This window comes from Alexandromys fortis, unplaced genomic scaffold (genome assembly GCF_014885135.2).
Source record: "Alexandromys fortis isolate MF-2015 unplaced genomic scaffold, M_Fortis_MF-2015_v1.1 scaffold_74, whole genome shotgun sequence".
Classification (NCBI taxonomy): Eukaryota; Metazoa; Chordata; class Mammalia; order Rodentia; family Cricetidae; genus Alexandromys; species Alexandromys fortis.
In genome coordinates this window covers 1,357,954-1,373,290 of record NW_026068008.1, presented here as the reverse complement: position 1 = coordinate 1,373,290, position 15,337 = coordinate 1,357,954, and the positions used below count along the sequence as shown (strand labels likewise).

Genomic DNA, 15,337 nt, shown 5'->3' with positions numbered 1-15,337 from the left:
GCGGCTCTTGGGAATAAGATGTTTATCTCATATGAGGCCAAAGGCAAGAGAAGAGAGGAATACGCCCCTCTCCCGGAAAGAGCTCTCAGAGGAGCCTTTGGTCGCGTGCAGCCTGAGTAATTACAGGCGCGCTAGCACAGCCTCTTGCCCTGCTCACCTTCCACTAAAATGCATGGTGCGACACGATGGTGAAATGTGCTTATTAATTTCACTCATTTGACACCATGCTCTCCTGCCCTGAGCTAGATGTTAGAAGAAAATGACAGGGATAGATTGTGCCCCTGTCATCCTTCAGGAGACTTCCAGAAAGCCAAACTACCGAAGGTCATCTGGCGCCCACTAGCCAAGTGGTCTGAGTGACCCCAAAGGGGCAGCCAGAATGCTACAGATACTGATAGACAGAGAAGAGCAGGAAGATGTGAGACCCAGGCCTGGGGCTTGAGCCTCCTGCAATCCACGCAGTGGGCCTGGATGGTCCACCAGCAGACCAGGAGCCCCCAGCCCTGCCTGATGCACCATGTGCATCTCAGACCCAATTCATCAAAACACACTGCGGCTTCTCCCATCAGGGGCATTTTGATTAGCTTCCCCAGGAGTTCTAAGGGACAAAGCCATACCTAATGATTCTACTTTATGGAAAGACAGACATTCTAACTGGGCTTTGAAGACAGGGGACAGGCCAGATGCAAATCTTTGTCAAAAAAAAAAAAAAAAAAGTGCCTGTTCTCATCCCGAGTGGCTCACTCACTTGGGAAGGGGAGTTTTTGCTTTCCTGGGTTTTCTTTGTTGTTGTTTTTAATGGACTCCTCTTTCTGCAGTGAGGACCTGAGGTAGACTGACCAAAGAGGTTCTCAGTGGGGACTGATTTTGCTTACCACCCATCCCCGGGGAACATCTAGAAACATCTGGGGTGTTCTTCACCTCAACTAAGTAGAGGTCAAGGGTGCTGCACATAGACTCTGAGGCACAGGACAGCCCCATGACAAAGAATTACCTGATTATTGGCCCCAACAATGGGGAGCCCTGCACAGGCTCCAGCTATGGCCAAGGACAACATGCTCAGAACATTCACACTGCTGGGATAATACAAGACAACCCCAAGGTCTTCCCTAAATCCTTTTCATAAAGCATCAAAACTAGAAGTGACTTTAGACATCAATTGGTCTAATAAGAGGGTGGAAAATAACCCAAAGCCAGTTATGGCCAAGGTCAGGAAATCATTCCCGCACTCACGGCTGCTTCCTCTGGCTGTGCCTTTCCGCTTTTGGTCACTCTAGTTCTTCCACCCAGGGACAGGTTCTTAGACAGAGAGCAGAGCCAACAAGCTGGCTCTGTGTCTTACCACATCATAGCCTGTCGGGGCTCGGTTCCGGGAAGCCACCACCCCGACTCCCGTGATGGGGTCCATCGGCGTCTCTGGTAAGGCTTCTGAGAGCTCTTTGACTTCAGGCATGGTGGCTTGGTCCTGGTTTGGAAAAGGAAACAGAGATCACAAAATTCAAACTCATTTAACGTGACTGAGGGCAGCCTCTTAGACAGAATCCTGCAGCTGTCTACATTCCTCACCAGGGCCTTATCTGACCCTGAACTCAGATTAAGAATTCACTCACCACACCTCAAGCTGTTAGCATGGAATGCTGAGGGCTCCTGTCTGCTCCCAGGAGGTAATTTCAATTCAAACCCCAAAGTACATTACCTTATAGTCCAGGCCGGTCTTGAACTCCTGGACCTTATAGTCCAGGCTGGTCTTGAATTCCTGTCTCCTCCCAAGTGCTCATATTACAGGTATTTGCATCTAGTTTTATGCGGCACTCAGAATGGAACCCAGGGCTTTATGTAGGACAGACAAGCATGTTATCCACTGAACTACCTGCCCAACCCCACATTATTCCTAATTCTACTCCCAACTGTCTGATTTCTGAACAGGGACCAATACTGGACGAGCCACCCCTAGCAAAGTCTCAAGTGCCCCCATATGGGGCTAGGCTTCCAAACATACAGCCTATCCAGACAACTAGACATTTAGTAGACAACTTAACGAGCTCCAAAACCACAGAAGTCATTTGGGGCATGGGGCTCTGGACTCCGTATTTACAAGTTAGTGTCTAAATAAGAAGTTAAACCTTGGGAACCCCTGCTTTTCCTCAACTGTAAAATGAGGTCTTGATCCACTCCCCAGCTGTTGAAAAAAACTAAGAGAAAGGATACAAAAGAAGGGCCCGGAGAGAACCATGACACACAATAGGTACAGAAGGATATAAAAGAAGGGCCGGGAGAGGACCATGACACACAGTAGGTGCAGAAGGATATAAAAGAAGGGCTGGGAGAGGACCATGACACACAGTAGGTGCACAGAAGGATATAAAAGGGCCGGGAGAGGACCATGACACACAATAGATGCCCAGAGGGATATAAAAGAAGGGCCCGGAGAGGACCATGACACACAGTAGGTGCAGAAGGATATAAAAGGGCCCGGAGAGGTCCATGGCACACAGTAGGTGCCCAGAAGAAAAGCATGTGGACTGGAAGGCTTAAGAACACATGGGGCCTGGCTTGGGCCAGAACTAGGAGACACCACGTACTAGAGGTCTGGCCCATTTCTTTGTCTAGTTCAGCCGCCCCTGGGTCAGGAGTGATCCTAATTCTCACTGCTCACTTGGATGAAAAGAAGGGATGTGGAATTACTACTCTGCTGCTTGCTGCTTCTGTGCAGGACCAGCAGAGGAGCTGGCGCAGCTTGGAGAGCAGCGGGCGTGGCTCAGTGTCCCTGCCCCGGAAACCAAATATAAAGAGCAACACCTGATGCAGGACTTTTACTGGGCGGGCGGTGGGAAAAGAACAAATAAATCCCACCTCACTCTACAGCAATTAAGTCCCACTGGCTGCTGTGCTCTCAATGCTGGCTACAGTTTCAGACGCAAACCAAACATCCTGCCTAAGGAGGCAGCAGGACGCAGGCTCTTGTCAAAAGGCACTGGCCACCCCAAGTGAGCCTGCCACCAAAATACTACGCAGGTCACCCATTTAGTCAGCAGAACCCACAAAACACCCCAGAAACAGACTTGTTTCTCGAGAGGGTTTGGCAGTGCCTGGCACCCCTACCCTCTTAGCCAAGTTACAGAGTTATATTTTATTGGCTTATACCAAAAACCAGCTTCCAACAGCCGAAGGCAGAAGGTGGAGACATGCCACACCACCATATTTTTTTTTTCGAAACATATTGTCTAGCAAGTTTCATCTCTAACAGCACGGGGCTTAGTGCGCTTACACCCAGTAGGTATTAAGCAAATATTTACCGAGTGATTCCACATGTGTGACCCCAATATGGGTTTAGGGTTAAATACCTGCCCAATCCAGAGCAAATCACTAAACAAAATGCCTCTGCCCCTGAAAAATCCTGTATTATGGGGAACATAAAAACCACAAGGCTGCAGTTTGCAAAATATTGGTACCTGCTGTCGGTTACCAAAAATGCTTTGCAATTAGCAACTCATTAGCAGAATGTATGAATCCTGCCATTGTTAAATATCATGCTGTGAATTTAATAAAAAACATGTGAAACAAAAAAATTTAAATACTACTGCCTTTACTATAAAAGAGAAAGAGGGACTGAGAATGAAAACGAGAAAAAGAAATGAAAGGAAGGAGAAGGATGGAAAAGGGGAGGGAGACAGAGATTAGGGGGCACACAAGGAAGATCTCATTGGCTGGGAGATGCATGGTCTGGGATGGCAATGCCCTCCACAAGGCACAACGTCAGGGGTTCTCTTATTTGACACATACTGCCAATTGCAGGCGGACGAGTGTACTTGCAAGGGGAAGATACTGCTCCCACAATGCACCCGGGGAGGCACCCAGCAGCAGTTTCCAAAATGGCTGCAGACGCCTCCAACTAAAGTGGACAAAGAGCTGGGCCTCAAAGCGCAGGAGCCCAGCCCGCCCAGCCCACAGCAGGTCATCTCCATGCTCCCCCGCCTCTGCCTCTCTCCCCTGGTTGCCGAGTTCCTGTGCCCTGGGGATCAGGGCAGTCTTTGTGCCTCGGAGACAAATGGCTGTTGCAGGGGCTGTTCCACTTGGCGGTGGGGCATGGCCACCACCAGCCACGGGGCCTCTTAATGAGAAACGCCCGAGATATCCATGGCAGAGGCCATCGCTCAGAGTGGCTTGCCCTGAATTACATATTTCTGACTGCAAATTACTTTTAACAGCATCTCTGCCGTCAATTCGATTGACCTCCTAACAAAAGGCCATTTATCAACTTGCACTCCAAGTTTCCTCAGGCTGCTGGGAGCCTCCGGCCAGAAGGGAAGGCTCAGGAGCAGAACAGCACCCTGCCACCAGGGTCGTGGGCCAGGCCTCTGACAGGAAGAAGAGGGGCCACGAATGTGAGCCTAATAGCGGGAGAGCAAGGGAGCATGTATTTAAGAACATCACTGACCTGCCAGGCAGGAAGTGACAGGGTAAATACAAAGGCCTCCCTGCAGCAACTCTTGTCCCCCTTAGTGGCTCCTCGATCATGTGAACAAATCCCTGTTAAGTTTGTACAGAACTCTGCAAGTTGGCTGAAACTCACCTCCGAGCAGGAGGGCCCACCAAGCTAGCCTTATTCTGAATAAGGGAAAACTGAGGCTTGTTCCCACAGCCCGGCAGCCGGCAGCTGCGCATCCTCCTCAGTCTAGCCTGTGCTGTTTCACTGCACAGAGACCAACATCCTGCCCGAAAGGGAAAGCAGTCTCAACACTAATTATATTTTAAAATGCCAAAGTGCTTCTTTCTCTGGCCATAGCTCAATAAGTCAAGCAAAGGCGAAGAAAGTACAGAAAGATAAAAGTAACCTGGGATTAATTTTCCTCACACCTCAGTTTCGAGATTCAACATTCCCCTCATAAATAATTTACAACAATAAAAATGAGCTAAGGCCATGTTTGTGTAGGACAGAGGTAAATTCAGGCCTAATGAGGGAGACCTGAGCTTGGCACGGGGGAATGGGTTGATCTATGGCCTAGTGCGGGCAGGATCCACAGCACACAGGGGCTCCATTACCAAGCACAGCAGCATAGCTAACCTGGAGGAAGGGAGCCAGAGGCAAGCCTGTGCCATCCAGCTACAGCTGCAGAAAGGTGTCCACAGGGAAAGCCAGAGTGCCCCCCTATTTGGGTGACTAAATGGCAGACACTGAGCCAATCTGAAACCTAGTGGGTTCTCAACAAAGGCCAGGTAAGGAAGTTCAGTGTTGGGCACGTCTGCTCTTGGCCGTGGTGACAGTGACCTTGAGCTTTTCTCCACTTGTAACCTTCCAAGCCATCAGATATCGTCCCCAGTGACTTCTCCTGAGTGGGGGCACACGGCGTCTGTCGGATCATTCCCAGGCTGAGGGCTGCAGAGCCCTGCTCCAGGCATCTGTTTCTGTTTCCCTGAGAGAACTCTCCGAGACAAGAGAGCAAGGCAAGAGTGTGTGCACGCACAGCACAAGGTGAGTTGAGTCTTGTCTTTCAAGCGAGAGGGGTCTTCCTCCCTCCACGCCATGCTAGATATGTTTACAAAGGAAGATGGCCAGGAGGAGGTTTGGCCCCCCCACAGCGTGGCACCTCAACAACACTGTCATCCCAGGCTCACAGGGAAATGAGCTTTAACTATGGTGCCCCTTCACAGTGTAGTGGGCAGACGCCACACTGCTCCCTTGTAGCTGATCAAAGAATTACCACAACCATGCACATAATCCCTAAAAGTTAGCAGTTCTGGGTTTAACTGATGCTGCTCATTGTTTCAGAATCAAAGGCTGCCTCCAGCCCCAGCAAAGCGCCTGCAGCACGCTCAAAACTCAGGGGAACTTTGATATCATCTCTGTTTAATTTCCACAGCCTTAGTGAGCCTGGGGTTTATCTCGTTTTATCAACTCCAGTACTGAAATCAAAACCCAGCTAACAACACACAGCCCCTCCACAGAGGCCTTCCAGCAGTGGGGAGTGGGCTGGGGAGTTTAAAGTGTTTTCCAGAGCAAGGACTGCAGGCCGCAGGAGCTGCTGCCTTCAAAGGAGGCCTGGCCTCCCTGCCATCCTGGCCTCCCCGCAGAGAGCATGGGCAAGGCTACTCAGAAGCAGCGCCAGCACTGCCTGCCAGGGCTAAAAGCATGATCACATATCTTCTGGAAAGAGTAATTTCAAAGTACGGGGGGGGGGGGGGGAGCAGGTTAAACTGGCTGACTAATTGAAATGGCAAAAATCAGTGGGTTAATTAAGTCCCTGCAGAAGGATGAACTGTGTTCAGCTTGCTTGGAGTCCAAGCTCAAGGGCATCAAAAACACAAACTGTCTACCTATATCCTGCTGCACAAGGGCAAACTCTTTCCCCAGTGAAGCTGCTACTACAACCAGGTGTCCTCAGACAGGGAGGACTCTGCAACTCTTTCCCAGTGGTAGGGTTGTCTCTGGGACCTCCCAAGCATCAGCATCTTTCTGCAAGGAAGAGAAAAAGGACACAGCCCTATCCTGGGGAAGGTAGACTATGGCTGGACCTCCCCATCACACACCACACCACACAGAAGTACAAAAACCTGCCCCACGTGGAGGCTTCAAGCTGAGACCAGCACCATGCAACACCAGGACAGAGCGGGGCCAGCAATCAGGTCCCTGAGAGGGATGGTGCACACTGAGAGGCATCTGCTGGGGAGCCTCACAGAGGACCTGCTCTACTTGACCCTTGGTCTATGCACAGCTAAGTTGGTGACCATCAGAAGTCAAATCCCTGGGCCACTGCTGTTCGACAGTCGAGGCAGCAGGCCACTGACTATGGGGAGGGCTGTTCTGATACCAGAAATGATGACAAATATTTTTCTAAGCTCTCCTGGGACACAGAATTTTCCAGCTAGGAAACAATGGTGAGCCCTTCCTTTTCCCCCAGGAAAGCTGAGTTTTTCCTAACAGAAGATTCTGGTACACCAATGCATCAGTTCAATCAGACCGTTCTCAGATTTATATTAGTCATCTGAAGACCACACGTAGTTCTCATAAAGCACATGAATGTAGGATGGAGCTTCCCAGCCACTACCCAGACAAAGCCACTAAAGAACATGCTCTACACAGCCCAGAAGCAGGTTGTGCACATGTCCTGGAACCCAGCTCCACACAGCCCTGGAACCCAGCTCTACACAGCCCTGGAACCCAGCTGGAAGGCAGAATCCACTAGGACACAGGTGAGTCTCATTCTGCCTGGTTTATGATCACAGGAAATCAGGGCTGATCATGTCCATTACCATCGAGTCTAGACTGGTGATGCCATATTAGAGATCCCAATAGAGGAAAATGCCCAGCAAAAACAATCATCCTAGGAGGTCCCAGGAGCAAGGATCCTTTTATGTTACACCATAGTATAAATGAGTCATACCGCTGTCTGATGGCCAGTGTAAGTGGAGGAGAAATGCCGTGTTACCTTACAGCCCGTATCTTTTCTGGCTTTCCCATCTTGAGTGTTTCTCTAGGACATTCGTCAGTCTATTCAGTCCATCTGACAGCTGACAGCTTCCACAAGAGCCTTCCGGTTCTCTCCTAAGACTCAGGGGTGTATCTGGTAACCTACTAGCCGACTTCACCTGCATATCCCATTGACACCCCCAACCTGGCTCACAATCTCCCGCCTCCCCCCTAACAGAGCAGACATCTGTGAAGAGCTAGGACGAAGGATATTCTCCTACATCTGGCAGCAGGGGTCTGCTGACTTTCTGATGGCAGCTTGGATGCAGGAGTGCCTCCTGGGTAGCTGCTAATACCGACAGCCCTGAGCCCTATACTAGAAACAGACTCCAGAGGGCTGCCAGGGACTTGGGCAAGGAGCCTAAAAAGCTGCATTCTCACGGGATCCCAGCTGATCAAACAGCTGGTCACCACCTGCAGTTCAAGAACCCCATTGCAGGCCCTTATTACATGTTTGATAAGAAAATAATGAATGAATAAGACGGAACGAACTTGAAGGTGACCCTCCTTTGAGAAGAATCTCAGACTGGGTTCCCCAGCTTCTCCCTCCCCATCACAGGTCAGCCAAGAGTACTCAGCTTCTCGCTCACCCTATCCTGCCATTCAACATCCAGGCATCCCTCGAATTTTCCTGAGCCTTCTCCAGTTACCCATCCAGACAGGTGCCGGCACCCAAAGATCTAATATCATCCTTAGCAGGTGGTTTTATCATACTCATATGCTCATGAGAACAAGTGTGAACAAAGATGCATGCACAATCAGACTATGCACTTTCCTCAAACTGTTCAAAGGTGTGCTAAGTGTACCACAGAGCCATGCTCATACTAGGTGCTCAATACATGGCCTATGTATGGATAAAGAATGAATAAACGAGGTTCTTGCCTTCTCAAATACTGCCCAAGTTTCACTGGATTAAGGAAACTGCAGTAGAAGCAAACTTATCTGTCCCCTTCTGATGGGACCCCAGGCAGGGTCACTGATGTTCTGAAGAACAACCTCAACCACAGAAGTACATACCTGTGGAGGGAGGACACCCTGCAGTCTTCTAGACTTTTCTAAAGTGGATCTCAATGCAATGGTGATGGATGAGGGCCTTGCAGGGGCTAAAGCTGTCCTAGCTGGCTGCAGGGAGACTGTCCTAAGGAGCTTGTTCATCAACAGCAAACTCACTCCCTACCCACGCTCTGGGTCTGGGGTAGGCTGGATAATGCGAACTGGGAGAAGCTTTACAATGCTGAGTGGCGGCAACAGACGAGATGTGAACCCAGGCTTCAGAGAATCTCCCCAAGGCATGGGGCTGCAAATGATGGGGCACCTCCTTTAGAGGGAAGAGCTGTCTCCCTAGAAAACAGATGGTGGGGATGGTACAAGTTTCGAAGACATTGACAAAGACACAATGGTATGAACAAAGAGCGACTTCTGGGGGCACAGCAAGCAGCAGATGGGCTCTGAAAAAAAGTTTATGAAATGTCAAAACAAACAAACAAAGTCCAACTAAACACAATTTTTAAAAAAATGGTGCCAGGTATGGTGCACACCTTTAATCCCAGCACTCGGGAGGCAGAGGCAGGCGGATCTCTGTGAGTCTGAGTCCAACTTGGTCTACAAAGTGAGTTTCAGAACAGCCAGGGCTACACAGAGAAATGTCTCAAAAAAAAAAAAAAAAAAACGAAAGGAAAACAACACTGCTGTCCAGTCCATAGGGTAAGGTGCAGCTCCAAGGCCAAGGCCAGCCAGCGGTCTGAAGCAAGGTATGCCAGGACTCAGCTATGTTTCTCCCACCTACACGAGTTCCTTCAAATCTCCCAGGCCCCCTTATGTTATCAGTCAGTGTAGGATGGCCAGCAGAGCATAGTAATGGAGAAGGCACAGCTTTCAAGTCAGACCAGAATGCCAGCCAACGCTCAGACACTCACAGCTGTTTGGCTCTACACAAATCATTCAACCCAGGCCTGAGTTTTCACCACATGAAGCTGGAGTAGTAGATACATTTTCTCTATGTAATTATTTTGTGAATAAAACAATCAGAATTGCATCAGAGGACACAATCAACAGAGTAAAAAGACAACTCAAAGGCTGGGGGAAGATATCTGTCAACTATATCTGCTCACAGATATGTGATGAGGGGTCCTATGAAGAACAACGGCTCAACAAAAGTCAACTCACACGTTTGTTAGTGGGAAAATGAGAACAAACATTTCTCCATGGGTGAGCAACGCATGGACTATGCATGGCACAGGAAAAGATGTTCAACTAGGAAGTCCATCGAAAATGCAAGTTAAAACCCAACCACAGTGAAAACTGTCTTATACTCACGAGGCAGAAGCAGGTGGATCTCTGTGAGTTTGAGGCCAGCCTGGTCTACAGAGCTAGTTCCAGAACACAGAGAAACCCTGTCTCAAAAAACCAAAAAGACAAAAAACAAACGTACAAACAAAAAAAAAAAGTTTCCATATGATCCATTTCTAGCTATATACCACAAAGAATTGAAACCAGAGTCAGAGCAGCCTTATTCAATGACCAAAACATGATGAATGGGCAAATGAAATACAATCAATATGTTCAATCAACATTCATTCAACCCTCAAAAGGAGGGAAAATCTGACCCACACCATAACGTGACAAACTGTGAGGATATTGTGCTAAGTAAAATAAGGCAGCCAGAAAAAGTTACACATAGCAGCATTCCAGTCCATAAGGCTCCCAGCACGGTCTTACTCAGGGAGACAGAAAGTGGAATGGAGGCTGCCAGGAGCCGTAAAAAAGGGACATGGGGAGTTGTTTAATGCTTTCAATTTTGCAAGCAAAAAAAAAAAAGTCTAGCAATTAGGTCTGGAGAAATGATTCAGCCTTGAAAATACAGGATGACCCAAGTTCAGCCCCCAGAACTCAAGACAAAAAGTCAGATGGAGGTGGGTGGGTAGTGCTGGACAAATGGCTCAGCTGTAAAGAGCACTGGTTGCTCTTCCAAAGGATCTGGGTTCAATTCCTAGCACCTACATGTTGGCTTACAGCCATCTGCAACCCCAGTTTCAGGCGATCTGATACCTTCTTCCATCCTCTACGGGCACCAGGCATGCACACAGTGTACAGACATACATACAAAGCAAAATAAATACACGTAAAATAAATTTTTAAATAAATAAATATATAAATAAAAAGCCAGAAGTGGTAACCCATGCTTGTAATCCCAGTGCTGAGGAGACAGAGATAGGAAGCTTTCTGGACAGCCTAGGCCAGCCTGGCCGATTATCATAAACCCAGACCAATGAGAGACCCTGCCTCAAAAAACAATGCGGAAGGTTCTGAGGAGGAATAGCACCTGAGGCTGACCTCTGACCTCCACAGAGAGAGAGAGAGAGAGAGAGAGAGAGAGAGAGAGAGAGAGAGAGAGAGAGAGAGAGAGAGAGAGAGAGAGAGAGAGAGAGAGAGAGAGAGAGAGAGAGAGAGAGAGAGAGAGACAGAGAGAGAGAGAGAGAGAGAGAGAGAGAGAGAGAAAAGTTCCACAGATCAGTTGCACAACTATGTCCTAGTTACTGCCACCGATCTATACACTTGCCCCTGGCTAAGTTGGTAAAGTTGATGCTGTCCCCACTTACCAATTTTCTAAGTGTCTAGAACTGTGGGTCTCAGATCTCAGCAGACATAGAACACTCCAAATGAGCTTACTAAGTGTGCAGGTTCTGGGGTCCCTTTCCTGGACATTCTGCCTCAGTGAAGTCTGGAAATGAAGCCCAGGAGTCTGCATTTCCATAAACTTCACTGGCTGGTTTGGCTCATTAAGAACTTACGTATGGGACTGGAGAGATGGCTCAGGGGTTAAGACAGTGTACTGCTCTTGCAGAGGACCCACATTTGGTTCCCAGAACCTGTGTTGGCTGGCTCACAACCCCCCTTGAGTTCCAGGGGCTCCAACACCCTCTTCTGGCCTCCATGAGTACCTGCACACATGTATACATGCCTATACACACACACACACACACACACACACACACACAGATAATTTAAAATAAAATCTTAAACTCTCCTATGGGTCAGGACGATGGTTCAGCAGCTCAAGGAACTTGTCACTAAGTCTTCTGACCTAGGTTTGATTCCTGGGGCAAACATGGTAGAAGGAGTGAACCAACTCCTAGAGCTGTCCTCTGACCTCCACACATGCTACCCTCGCCTGCTATCAGGCACAAAGCTCATCTTTAAAAAGATCATGTACATCTCTCCTTTACGGGCCATAGGGGCACTCATTTGAACATTCTGTCAGTATCTAGTTTTTTAGTTTTTTAAGAATGGATGTGGCATATGCACACATGCCTGTATCTATAGATAAAAAGAATACAGGAACACATTGTTTTTACTAAGTAAGCTAGAAGGCAATAGAGGGTCCTCCTTCCCCAGAGAAGCTGAGGTTCTGAGCTCCTGTGTGTGGCCCTGGGATCTGGGCCCATGGGGCTCTCATATTTCTGCCAGGACAAGCTTAGCATTTCACCAGGAGTGTGTCAACTAAACCAAACACTGCCCACAGGGTGTCCAGGACAAGGGAGGTGATATCACACACCCTGCTGGTGGTGGCTCTCCTGCCAGGCAGCTGGAGTGAGGGACTGACTTAGACCCCTGCTCTGCAGACAGCACTGGGAAACCACAGTTCCCTGGGGCAGCACAGTAAGGTGAAGGTTGAGGAAAGCCCCAGGACAGAAAGCAGTTGGCTGTAGGCATCCAGTGGCCCCGCACCAGCAACTGCCAAAGAGGGCTCTGCTCACCATCCACAGCCAGTAACCGTGTCATCAGCCAACCACACCCAGCCATGCGGTCATTCGCCACCTTCCTCGTCCCAACAGCACTTGACACTTTCCGTCCTCAACTCCAACGCCATCACTGTGTGGCTGTGTGGTGAGGCCACTGCTCTTGGACATGAAGCACTGAGCACTCCTAGCTGGCCACAGCAGAGGGACCCACACCACGTGGCTTCTGATGCCCTCAGGCAGCTCTGCCATGACATGGACAGAAACTCAATGTTGGGACTCTCCCTTACTCCTCAAGCGTTGAGAGGGCATTCAGCCATTGCATTCACATGGCCACGTGGTCTTGTGACATGTACAAAGTCAAGATATCCCTGAATTCTTTTTCTGGTGGGGCCTGACCCCAGCAGCAAATCATGCAAGCAACTGCTGAGTGCTGGCTCGCACTTAATTTTCATGAGGCTCTCCACCTCTTGAAAGGTCAAGTGCCTTCCTGATTGATGATCCTTATGGGGTAAGTATTATTTGTAAGCCACTTTTACAATTAAGAAAATGGGGATTCCAGAAAGAAAGGGGGCTTTACTAGGGTCACCTACAGTCTAAAGAATGGTACAAAACTCAGCCCGAGCCCTCAGACTCAAGCCGAATCACTATACCATAGCTTCCTATTGCCCTGAGAAGGTCGTTCTTATGCCTGCAAACAGGCACTCGAAAATAAACTAAGTAACCAAATGTCTAACAGTAACTGCTAACTGGGCTAGCAGATGGAGCACAGTGGCTGAGCTCACCCATTTGCACAGGTTTGATCCTGGGCCCCTGGAAGGTTGCTAACTGCTTTTACTGGTAACTCACCACACCAAGGCAGGCCCTATGTTAGCTTCTCATGCAACACTTCATTTCTACCCACCAGAACCCTATGACAGACTCATTAGCTTCAGTCTACATACCAGGAAATGGCAGCACGTTAAAAAAAAAAAAAAAAAGCCAGACACAAGCAGGGTCTCATTCTAAAGCCCCTGATTTAACCTTAGTGAAGTATTCTTGAAGTGGTCAAGGTCCACCAACATAGGCACAGCAAAGGTCGCTAGCCTGTATCAGGGACACAGTACCAGAGAAAGGGAGGGACGATGAGGAGACAAGGTGATGCTATTATACTCAATGAACCAGCCACCACGGTCAATCAACCTCCATGGGTCTTGGTGACCGAGCCTTTGCAGAAGCCCCAATTCTCAGAGACTCGCTTAAACACTGAGTGTGGCACAATTCCTCAAAGCATCCCCAAGTGATTTCCCAGCTGGCAAGAAAGGTGCCACCATCTCTGGTAACTAACCCCCGCCTACTCGGAGTTTGTCATTTACTATAGGATTCTCCTGGGCTTATCTTCTAACTTTTCTAAGGCAGCTGATAAGATTTGGCAGTCCTGGTAAAAGGAGATAGGATCCAGCCAGCTGTCGGGAAACATTCTCTCCAAGAAGGCACCACTAGAGACAAAGGCCCTGAAAGAGAAGCCCTGCCTTCTGTCTGCCAATGTGGCTGAAATTCAGGCGCTCTGGGTCTCATGTGGGGGCAGGGAGAAGAGGCAATGGCCATTTGCCTTGGGCCTGCCTGTCGTTTTCCCCCTTGTCTTGCTGAACAGGTCCTGGGGGTCAGGGGACAGAAGAGAGATAGGCTGATAACGCAGGGTCAGCTGTGTGCTGAAGACAAAGGAAACAAAGATGCTCCTGGGTCTACCTCATTCACAGTTCCTGTCTCTGAGGATGTGTTCCCTGGTGCTGTGCCAAGCAGCCCCTTTAGGCCTCACTTGTCCTGGCTGGAGCCATTGCAAGGGGAGGTTGCATCATCAAGCCCGCCGTGCTTCCTGGATGGTTGGTCACCTTGCAGACAGGTGCCCTACAGTTTGGGTACCCCCAGGTAATGATGCCTGAGGGTCAGGTGCTCAACCGCACCCACGTGACAGCAGAGAGCCGGACCCCAGGCCAAGCGAGTCCAGGGAACTGTCCCCAGCGTGTGCCCCCGTGAAGCCTGTCGCCCCTCACCTGGCTCCACCCTCGGAGCGGGGCTGCCACTCGAGTCCCCAGCTCGCTCCAGCCTCAAGGCCGAGCCGGAGCCCCGGGAGCCTGCAGCACCGCGCCTGGCGGAGGCCGCCCTCCCGGGCCTGTCACCACGCGGGGCCGGGCGCGCAGCCCGCAGGCCTGGGCCCGGCCGGCTCCTCCCGCGCCCGCCCGCCCCCGCCCGTCCTCCCGCGCGGGCCTCACTTAACTGTTCCCCGCTGGGGCGGCGGCGGCTGCGGCGGCGGCGGGTCCCGGCTCCGTCTCACGCAGAAGCAGCTTCTCATCGCCCGGGCGGCGCGGGAGGAGCCGGGCCCGGGGCCCAGGCGGCTGCAGCCGGCGCCGCAGCTCGAGCGCAGCCTCCCCGGGAGCGGCGGCGGCGAGGGGCGGGGCGCGGCCTGGCGGCGGCGGCGGCAACGGCGGCTGCGGCGAGGGCCGGGGCCGGGGCGGGAGGGGCGCGCTGCCTGCGGTGGAGCCGGGAGCGCACCGCCCTGTGGCCCCCGGCGCCCTCGGTCCCCGCCCCCAGTGGTCCTCCGCTTGGCTCCGCTAGGCCTTGTGCCGTCCCCTTCGTCCACCGCTCAGCTCGGCCGGCCGGCCGTAGGTCCCTGGAAGACGCTCTGACACCAGGCCTGCAGGCCCGGAGTGGCCCTTTCAGGGACACCCTCCCACCTGGCCCTTGTAGGCTTGACTGCACCCCAGGGCAATCCCCTCTGCTCTTCCCACTGCCCAGCTGACCTAACGTGGGGGCGCAGCTGGGGCCTCAGACTGACCCCAAGCTCAGAGCAGGTCTCAGCTCGCCCCTCTTGCTGGGCGAATGATTTACCCACAGAGGCCTGGGGGCAAGCCTTGAGGAGGCATCTAGATTAGGATACCTGCCCCTGCAGTGCCTATGAAACCTCACAAGAAGTCACAATGTAATGGAGCAGAGCCCTCAGGCTGGACAGAAAGGCAACAACAGCCTTTGATCCCTGAACCACCTCCCCCTACACAGCCAGGCCTGCAGCCCTGAAGGGGATGTGTGCTAACTGGACATTTAAAATCATACACAGTAGCCAGCTTGATTTGCTCATGCACCAAGACTCATA

At 50.8% G+C, this 15,337-nt stretch overlaps 1 protein-coding gene across 3 annotated transcripts in view; it reads right to left on the bottom strand.

Annotated features, from left to right (window-relative positions):
* Positions 1-14,784, bottom strand: part of Mvb12b (multivesicular body subunit 12B) — a 150,668-nt gene extending 135,884 nt beyond the window's left edge. Inside the window, exons 1-2 of one of the 3 annotated variants that reach the window (XM_050161746.1) lie at positions 14,465-14,784; positions 1,343-1,465 (exon numbers count right to left, since the gene is read on the bottom strand). In XM_050161746.1, the coding sequence (XP_050017703.1) occupies positions 1,343-1,465; positions 14,465-14,539 (198 nt within the window). In that variant the 5' untranslated portion in view covers positions 14,540-14,784. Of the gene's footprint in view, positions 1-1,342; positions 1,466-14,240; positions 14,364-14,464 lie in introns of those variants that run through there. The other 2 variants (XM_050161744.1, XM_050161745.1) reach the window with 2 other exon arrangements.
* Positions 14,785-15,337: the final 553 nt, after the last annotated feature.